This window comes from Elaeis guineensis, chromosome 12 (assembly GCF_000442705.2).
Source record: "Elaeis guineensis isolate ETL-2024a chromosome 12, EG11, whole genome shotgun sequence".
Classification (NCBI taxonomy): domain Eukaryota; kingdom Viridiplantae; phylum Streptophyta; class Magnoliopsida; order Arecales; family Arecaceae; genus Elaeis; species Elaeis guineensis.
The window spans coordinates 25,995,130-26,005,301 of NC_026004.2; the positions used below are offsets into that span (position 1 = coordinate 25,995,130).

Sequence of the window (10,172 nt, forward strand, 5' to 3'; positions counted from 1 at the left end):
GAAAAGAAAAGAAAAGAAAATAATAATAATAATAATAATAATAATAATAAATATATATATATATATTTATATATATATGTATGAACAAAAAAATAAATAAATAAATAAATAAATAAATAAAAAATTAAAATTGATGAGAGAGAGAGTTTCTCTCTCTTCTTTCAGTCTGAACCCTGACTTTCTCTCTCTGGAATTGGACTTTCTCTCTCTAGAATTTTCTCTCTCTAGCTTGTTTCTCTCTCTCTTGATGGATTTCTCTCTCTAAAATTATCCTTCTAGGATTAGCATAGGGGAAGGCTTCATCTGATGATTCTGATCGAGTTTAGAGACGAATCTGATTTTAAGCGAGATTTTAATTTTGGAATTTGTTAGATTTAATTTTGAATTAAATTAATATAAAAATATAATTTTGGATAATAGGCACGGAAGAATCTCCTAGAAGTTAGTCGATCCGTTCATTCAGTGCTCCGTGAAAGGTAAGTAATGAATCATCTTCTCGAGATATTCCATATTTATTCTAAAAATAAATAATTATTCTTTGAAATTGTGCATGATTTATGGAATTATGTTTTGAAAGAAAAGTGCTTTTGAAATGTTATGGTATATCGATTTATGCACATGTTTAGTGAAAGATTATGATATATATTGTGGTACTAAGTGTTTTGATATAGATCGGATTTATGCTCTCAGCCTAACTATGTTTCAGTGGGTCCCACCAATGGGGATTATACGTTGGTACTTTGTGGACCCTGCCAGTGGGGATTGTGCGCTGGTATTTCTGGACCCTGCCAGTGGGGGTTGTGTGCTGGTATTCTGTGGACCCCGCCAATGGGGGTTAAACGTTGGTCATAGTCGAGGCTGTTGAGTTACGAGTGTTTTGAATCGAATCGGATTTATGATTATATTATGTGTGAATTTTTGAAAATATTGGATTTGCATTAAATCAGCATGAAATATATTTTTATGTTATTTGCAGCATTGTTCTTGAAAATTTAATAATATCTGAATATCTGGTAGAGATACTTGTTACTTACTGGGCTGTCTAGCTCATTACTTTTCTTTTTATTTTTCAGATTCAGATAATTAATTTCGAACGTGGGAAGAAATATTGGGACAGAGCTTTTAGAGGCGAGATTTAGCAATGTCAACTTCAATTGAACTTAGATCTATTGTTTTAATTGTTTTAGTAAAATTTTATTGGATGTAAGACATTTGATTTAATTACTTGAATTACAGTTGAATAATAATTATTTGAATTTATTCCGCTGCAATGCATTGATATCGTGATGAGATGTCTTGCATGCTTATGGAGAGAGTTCTTCATAAGTATGTGGCGGTTGTCGTGACCCTCGATTCTCAATCTCGGATCGGGGGTGTGACATAATAAGAAATTCTTTATTACAGTGTTTGATATGTGCAGTAATGTTATTGTAAAATAACAGAAAATCTTATATTGATATGTTTGATATACAATTTAGATTACATGAAATATAAGTTAATTTTCCATCTTTGCTTATTGATTATTATTTATTTTCTATCGGGACAATTTAATTTCAAGATCCAACCATTTTCGGTGACATCACTAATCGGAACCAGCCATTATATATATTTTTTTTCACCAACTAGGACTACCCATAATTTATTTAATATAGATTTTACTTTGTTTTGATGGGGTATTTTAGTTTTGAAGTTATCTTGCTGTAAGATTGCGAGATTGTAAAATTACATATAATCATATAGCCACCTCTCTTTAGACAATCAGATTATCTCTTTTTGAGATAATGCTGCATTATATATGAAAGTGACAAAATAAATAATATAATTTAATTATTTATTATAAAATTATATATAATTTTGATAAAACTATATACTATCAAATATCTCTTAAAAATAATATTAATGAAAGAATCTATATTTTAAAAGAAAATAATTCCATCCGAATTTGAAGAGAAATCATACTCCAATAGTGCAGCACGAAGCTCACTATTTTGAACGCCAAATATTTGGATGGCCTAACCACCACCTTAACCAAAAAGCCGCAGTTAAGATCTATTTTTAAATACCCAACACAACCCTGGCCATCGTCCTAGCTTCCCTGTTCGGCCGCTCTAAAGCCTCCCACCCGATCGAGGCTCTGAGGACGGAAAAAACAGAGGAAACACCAAGTGAAACATTGGAAAAATCAACGACAAAGACGGAAAAGAATTAGAAGGTAAGACCTTTTCCCACATAGATTGATCATTTTTTTTTTTTTGTCTTTTCGCTTCTTTTTCATTTCATTTCATTCTCTTTTTCGGAGCGCTGTGGGGAAGGAGAGCACCTGAGAGAGATCGGAGGGGTTTCTTAGGTTCCGGTTGAGGTTTTTTCTCAAGTATATGGGATTTTGTGCGAGTTGTGGCGGTGTGAGTGGGTCCCTTGAGGTTTTGAGAGCTTAATCTTGGTAGGGTTTGGGGATTTTTGATCGAAAGGATTCTTTTTTGGCCACAAAATTTTCAATTTTTTGTGGAGTTCTGTCCTCATGATAATATGAATATGACACCAAATCCATGGTGTGAGGCTTGCACTAGGCTAAGTTCCACCTTTCTGAACTTGTCATGTAGATGCATGAACAAGGCCTTTCCAGAGAATGAGAGAGACAAAGACTCAAGGCTCATGGTTTAACATTGCCTTTTCCTTACTTTCTGAACAATGTCAGAAATATCTAAAATTAGCTCTGTCCAAATAAGATGAACTAAAATTTCCAGATTATTTATGAGATCAACAGACAATAACGAAAGTATGTCACTGGGATTCTGGATAAAAGGAGTGATCTTTTGTTGTAGTATTCATCAAGCATCACCACATAAATGCACAAAAACGCAGGGGAATGAGGTAAAGTTCATCTTGAAACATCTGTTTCCATTATAAAGAGACAAATTCAATTAGTAATTATAAAGAGTAGGTGACTGACTGCACTTCGCTGGCACACTTAAACTGAAAGAACTACCTACATAAATGAGCGAATTAAGCTATAAATATTTGCAGAATGAAATCTTTGCATTTGGTCAGGATCAGCAGAGGTTTATGCATTCACTCGGAACTAAAGCAACCAACAATTGTCTCCAAAAACACCATCTATGAAATCATATTTCCAACCATATTATTTGAAGAGCATGATGAAAAAGGTTGAACACTTAATATCTGGGAGCTTTTAACAAATATTATTAGCAATTGAATAGTTGAGATTATAGAGAAATCACTTGCAGAAAAATATCCTTGATAAAATATATCAACATACTATATCAAGTGCTAGTATTTTGAGCAAATGCAGACAGAATGCTAAAATTTTGGGGTGCGAGGGGCATCATGCTGTGCTCAAACATTTTGAAGTGTTAGGATGCCAGTCCCCACCTTCAAGAACCTCCTGGCCTAGCTATGGCTCAAGTACCCGAGCAGCACTAGGATGAAGGCAAAGCAACAACAGGCCACAAGTGCCGCTCAAGGAGGCCATGGGAGTGGTGGAGGTGGGCTTCAGCCCCATCAGCAAGTGGTACCTCTGGAGGGTAGCCAATCATGGTGAAAATGAAGATGAAAGAGAGTGGGGAGACTGGAGAGAGATCATGGTACCTCAGCCACAGGGAATGATGGTCTAGGACTGACAACCAGCGACTAGCGACTAGCGAATGGCAATGATGGATGAGGACAACCTTCAAGGAACACTGACAACTAGCAACCAGCGAATGGTGATGAAGGCTTATCGGATTGGACTTTGAAGTGGCTAACTGGTGAATGATGGTGAAGGCGGAGAGGAGAACTTTAGAACCCTAGGACCCAAATTGAGGAAAACATGTTTTTATTTGTGATTGTATTGAACTCTTTGAGTTCAAGGGGAAGAGATTTCGACCAATTTTGATCGAGCCGGCTCAATTGAATGAAATCAACTGAGCCTAAGTGCCTAACAGACTGAGCCTAAGTGCTTAGGCTCAGGCTTGAAATTCGGTTTGGGGATCAGGCTTGAATTTAGGCTCGGGCTTGGGCGGCCCTGGGTTGGGCCAATGGTACATCCAAGCCTGGCCCGAAGAGATAATGAGGTCTATATCCAAGCTCAAATCTGGCCTGATTTTGTTCGGGCCAGCCCATAGCCCGATCCGAAGTTAGGGCGGCCCAACCCCATTTCTGGCCCTAATAATTGCAATAAAAGAAAAGAGTAAACCCATATTTTTTCTCAAGGTTGGAACAATATACTAACAACTATTACATAAGCTCAAAAGTTGACAGAGTAATACCAAACTAATGGGGGAAATGAAAAATCACAAGGGCCCTAACAAAATGGTATGGTAGGCAGGCTAAATCATTGTTTAAAGAGGGGTCTGTGACTTAAGCACATGGTCCCTTGGTCCCAAATGCAACTACTTAGATGCTATAAGCCTAAATCTTCTTGTTGCCTATGAGACTATTTTATTATTTTATTTATTTTTTTTTCTTTTAGTAGTGTTGCTATGCCCAAACAATAGACTTTCTTCAAAAACTTAGTAAGCAATTTCACATTATTATGTATGTTCTCAACTATTTTCTTATTCATAAAGTTTGGCCATACATAATTATGTATGTTCTTAACTAGCTTCCCATTTGTTTTGGTCATATATAGATGGGAAGGAAACAGGAGAAGAAAGGTGCCTCATTAAACCCAATAATATATGAAAATGCAACACTTTGTGAGGAAAACACTGGTAAAAAGAATGTTGACAATAATTCTATCTTGAAGATTCAGCATCTGCAACGACTGGCAACATGGGCTGGTGGGGAAGCTAGAATACCTCCTCTGGGTGCTTTTTTGGGAGCATGTTTGGCTGCTCAAGCAGAGGCTTCAGGGATTCCTCTAAATCATTCAACTTTTCTTTGCCAGAGGCAAGTGTTTTTTCCTTTTTCCTTTTTTCCCACATCTCTTTTGCATACCAGACCTAGCTTAGTCAATGACTTTAGGTAACCTGATCAAGTGCATGGCTAATTTAACAGCAAAATTAGCACACTATCATGCTGACAGTGCTTAGTTATCTGTTGTGAGAGGCAAGCAAGTACAAGCAAAGATTTTGATATGGTTTGCTGTCTGTGATTTGCTTTCAATATTCAGATGTTAGTGTAATTGCTATAAAAATGTATGGTGGATGTTAAACTTTTCCTGCTAAATCTAGGTGCATGTTTTGTATTTTGTTTATGCTATGAGTAAGGGGAAACTTCAGTTATTTATTGAAAACCATTATAAACAGGCATGAACTTATCTTCTTGTGGAGGCCGGATCATCTATATAATTATTTTGTATTTTGGAAAACAAGATCAGCTTATCTTTCTATGAGTGACCTATCTGTACTTTTAAAACCTTCAATGGCAAGAGAAGATCAACAAAATTTGGATTCCTTTCTTGTTGCATTGATATACTTAAGTAAAAGTCTCAGTTGGGATCCAATCCCTAGAAGCAAACAAATGAAGTGATATCATTCTTTTGCTCTCTCTCTCTCTCTCTCTCTCTCTCTCTCTCTCTCTCTTGCAATAATAACTTTCTCCTAATGGGGCATTGTTACAATTGTTATCCTTGATGCCATTGTTACACAGTAATTGTTTGTTGAGAAGCCTGTTCGAGTTGCTGCTATTAGTTAACAGAACTGAATAACTACTAGGTTTTATTTAAATTTTGTTTGTAAACATTGTCTATATATTTGTTTTTCTATTCAATGTCTTCCCATTTAATCTTCACTCTGAAGTTGGGGAGAATTTCAGAAGGTTGCTCCCTGGTTTCGTGACCTTGATGGTTTTATGGTTGCTTGGAAAAACTTGGAAAATAATTTTTATGAAAATTGACCATTTCAGCTGTTTGGATGGTGGGAAACTTCAAAAAACATATTCAGTAATGGGTTTTTCCATTTTGAAAGAATCTTGGACTATGCATTGTTCATCTGTATGTTTTCGTTTTCCAAAGATTTATGAACAACCAAGCAGACCCCCAAACTGTCCACCAAATAATGTGGTTCTTCCTTCACCCCATTACTTTAGGCTTTGTCATAGGCCTATCTCTTCCTCGAAGTTGCTTGGCCAGAAACTTAACACCAACACAAAAGCGAGCAAACTTTTCCTGTCATACTTATTTGTAGAACCAACTGGATATAGCTGGTATACTTTCTGCATGTCAAGGTTGTGCACATTTGTTTCACATTCTTGTGTAATTTTATGTAGGGAATATTTCCCAACTATTAAAATAATGGAACCTGTGTTCTCTCAGATCTGGGAAGCAATGGACTGGCTAGATCTGTTAATACTGAAATAAGTGAAAAGTAGTTTGAGTGCCAAACAAGATTGATTGAGCCTCCTGTTGCAGTCTAACAGCATTTTGGAAAAAGGGATGGGTTTAAACATCTCTAATTTGAAATTATATTTGTGCAGACTAATCTAATAAAGTTAATACAAGGACATAGAAAGAACACCTTATGTTGCATGTGACATCTTAAAGCTAAGATGCACAATTTTGGAGGTTGTAAAGTGTCCTGCTTTGGGTTCTTGATCTCATTGTTTTGAGGTCGTTGAGGAGCTAAGAAAGTGGCATAACAAATTATTACATGCCAAAGTTTGATATCCAAGTCCGAAAGCAAAATTATTGCCTGACAACAAATTCAAACTCTTGAAACAAGACACCCTCTCTGTGCGCGCACGTGCGCGCACGTACGTGTGCATGCGTGTGCGTGCTTCTGCATGTGCATTTGTGTCTGTATGCATGTGCATGATCACTTGCATGCATGTTTATATGTAGCCCTTTATGCCTCCCATTCATTCCTTAATATTCTATACTCTGGGAAATATGACTTTTGCAGACCAGGCCGTAAGACTGCTCCTGACCACTATAAATACCCAAATGCAACGGAATCTAGTATGATTATGGCATTTTGACCCGAGTCTCTTTCCGTGTACTCATCATCTTTCAGTTAATTTGATGCTGATTGTTCAGAGATTAAGAAGTTATTTCTTTTGTGACTAGAATCATCATTTCTATTATTTTTCAGTGCTGTTTGGTGGCAGTTATTTTATTCAATTCAGTTGTCCATCTTACAAGTTTTCATACTTAAATAATTATTTAGCTGCTTATGACCATTTAATTTCTTGTATTTTGATTTCCACCTTCACTCATGGAGCCCCACTGTAAGTTTTAACAGAGTTTAGAGTGTCTTGCAGATGTGAAACTGTCTTACAGCCTGGCTTTAACTGCACCGTTCGAATAGAAAAGCATGTGAACAAGGGAAGATGGTGCAAGAAGGCTACTATTCCCTGTAAGAACAGTGTGTTCTACACATGTCGCTTCTGCTCTCATCGGAACCTGAAGTGGGGGACTGCTGAAGCCCATATGAAAAATCTAATTGCTTCAAGACTTAGACAAGATTCAGACTCAAATCAACATTGCTCCGCAGATAGAGCAGATGGTATCTCTGAGAATGTATTAGCTGCTAAACATGCAATTCATCAGGATGTTGGAGAGGAAATCCCTTTAAAACTAGAACCTGTATCTGAGTTGAAATCTGTCACTCCTGGAAGAGCAGCAGTAACTGGAGAGGTTCTTGCTAAGATTCCAGTAACTCCACTAGAAAAACTGGTGAACGCATCTAAGAGGAAAAGGAAGGTCAGTGGCTCTATTCCTAACAAGCTTCCTGTTGGTGGAAGTAATTCAGCAATAACTGATTCAGGAAAAGGGACTGGGGGTTCCAGTAGGCGGCGAAGGAAAGCATGGTGTAGCTTGAAGGAGATTGCCGAAAAGAGCGAGCTTGAGGATGCTAGGAACCTCAGCAATTTTGCAATCCCATGTCATATATATGTGGCCACCTAACAAAGAAGATGAGACCCAATTTTGTTAGTGTTATTCTAGAAAACAGAGAGGAAATCTATCATTGATTAACTATGTAATTATGATATTATATGTTCAAGAATGCTATTCTCACAAAATTTATGTTAAGATGGAAGAATGTAGGAACATAGAGCTTCCAGAAAAGTGCATGGCGTTTTGGTTTTCTGCCACTGACCTTGCGTTAGCTTCTAGAATGTTATGCATTATGGTTTGTCTTCAATGTTCATGTTCCTTATGGGTCTACTAGCAAGTAGGGTGATAATTAGGCATAAATGAACCAGATAAATGCGAAAATCTCTCTCTCTCTCTCTCTCTCTCTCTCTCTCTATATATATATATATATATATATATATATATATCCTCATGGGTCTACTAGCAAGTAGGGTGATAATTAGGCATAAATGAACCAGATAAATGTGAAAATCTCTCTCTCTCTCTCTCTCTCTCTATATATATATATATATAGATTTAGATTTAGTCAAGTCAAAACTCTATAATAGAAGTTATGCATCAAAAATTCAAATCATCCAATATGTTTGATTATCTCAAAACTGTTTGTACAAAAAAAATCATATAATTTGAAGTTTCTTAATTTATGGATCAAGTAATCAAAAATTGGATAACCTAAATAAAATTGAATTAAATGTATTTTTTGATCGTTTGATGTAAAAATTTAGAATTTTTAAATTATATAATTTTTTATGTGCAAGCGGTTTCATCCAATGGTTTAGATCATCAATATAGGATCTTTATTGTTCAATTTTGATTTGACTAGATCTGAGTTTAAATCCAATCGACTTTATTCAAATCTGCTACTATATATATATATATATATATATATATATATATATATACACACACACACACACACATATATGATATATAGAGTATATACGGGTTTTGAATCTAGCGATGTCCTGGAGAAAAACTATATGCACATCTCGATCCAGTGAGCCTTTTTTGCTCATTTTTCCTTATTCTCTAATTCTAGGATCGTTTCTTGTGTTTATGCAATAAAATTCATTGATTTCTTCTTACTAGAAGGTTTTATCTTAGGATTTTTTTATATCAGATTATTTCAGGAATTCATTTTGTTTTGATTAGCAAAATCCCTTCTTAATCGTTTCCCTCCTCATTCTTGAGTTAAATCCTACTATTGCCACTTTGATCTCCATCAAAATTGGACAGAATCAGCAGTAATTGGGGAAAAGATTAAAAATCCCTAAATTAGTAAAACCCTAACTTTTCTGTAGACATTATTGATTCATTTTCGCAAAAATCTGTAGCTTCCACATCAAAGTTTTGATCACCTTGGACTAAAAATTGTTGTTATGGAGAACATCTGGCATTGTTTGATGCAGGTCTCAAGAGAAAAGTTGTCGTGTTTCAGTGTTTTGATATCCATCGAAGTCTCTTGTAAGAGTAATATGTAACTTCCGGTTGTTGGGTTTAGAACATCACACAATCACAGATGATGTGCATGACATGTTCAAAGGTATTTTTTTGGTTCTTTATTGTGTCAGTTTTATGAAATGTTTGGCAGATGCATTGGTTGGAATTCCTATTAGCTGTCCATTATTTTAAGACCAACATGGGATATTAAGCCTAAGTTTGGGATTGCTGTAAGTAGAACTTTTGAAAGTATAGCTGTCAGTAGAATTTTTATAAAATATTATTTATTATTTGATATTATATTTTTAAAATATTTTAAAAATTTAATAGATTTTTATTAACTAAAATGAGAAAATATTTTTAGTATGATAAAATTGACAATAAAAAACATTGTATAGTATTGTATAGTGGAGTAAAATACAATATAATATTACATATTATCTCATATTATTACATATTAAAATATTATTATATTATATAATATTATTATAATATAGTATCATATAATATTAAATACCATAGCATAAATAATATAACATAATATGATATGATATATATAGTAATGTATTATTAATAGAATAATATTATTACAATGAAATATAATGTAACATAACATTACAATATAATGCAATAATGTACTATATAATATAATGCAATATAATAATATTGTAATAATATAATATAATAGATTATAGTCTACTGTAATAATAAATTATGTTATAGTATTATAATACGATAATGTTATATTATGATTGTAACAATATGCTATTTTATGCTTATAGTATAATATAAGAATATATTATGTTATAATTATGTATTATTAAAATAACATAATATATTATACTATTATAATTTAATAACATAATATAATATAACAATACTATATCATTAATTTATTATTTTTATATTATACTATATT

At 34.2% G+C, this 10,172-nt stretch overlaps 1 protein-coding gene across 2 annotated transcripts; it reads left to right on the forward strand.

Annotated features, from left to right (window-relative positions):
* The first annotated feature begins 2,043 nt into the window (after window positions 1-2,043).
* On the forward strand, window positions 2,044-8,081 carry LOC105054616 (uncharacterized). 2 transcript variants are annotated; one of them, XM_019854048.3, is made up of 3 exons: window positions 2,044-2,212; window positions 4,628-4,887; window positions 7,198-8,081. In XM_019854048.3, exons 2-3 carry the CDS (start codon window positions 4,628-4,630, stop codon window positions 7,841-7,843), a joined length of 906 nt encoding a protein of 301 aa, XP_019709607.1. In that variant the 5' UTR covers window positions 2,044-2,212; the 3' UTR covers window positions 7,844-8,081. The 2 variants fall into 2 exon arrangements, with proteins under 2 accessions (XP_019709607.1, XP_073103146.1); XM_073247045.1 differs by lacking the exon at window positions 2,044-2,212 and having other exon boundaries at window positions 4,637-4,652; window positions 4,745-4,887.
* The last annotated feature ends 2,091 nt before the right edge of the window (window positions 8,082-10,172 follow it).

Coding starts and splice junctions, on each gene's coding strand:
- LOC105054616 (XM_019854048.3), top strand. CDS start 4,628: ATGGGAAGGAAACAGGAGAAGAAAGGTGCCTCATTAAACCCAATAATA. Junction 4,888..7,197: donor TCAACTTTTCTTTGCCAGAG/GCAAGTGTTTTT, acceptor AGTGTCTTGCAG/ATGTGAAACTGTCTTACAGC.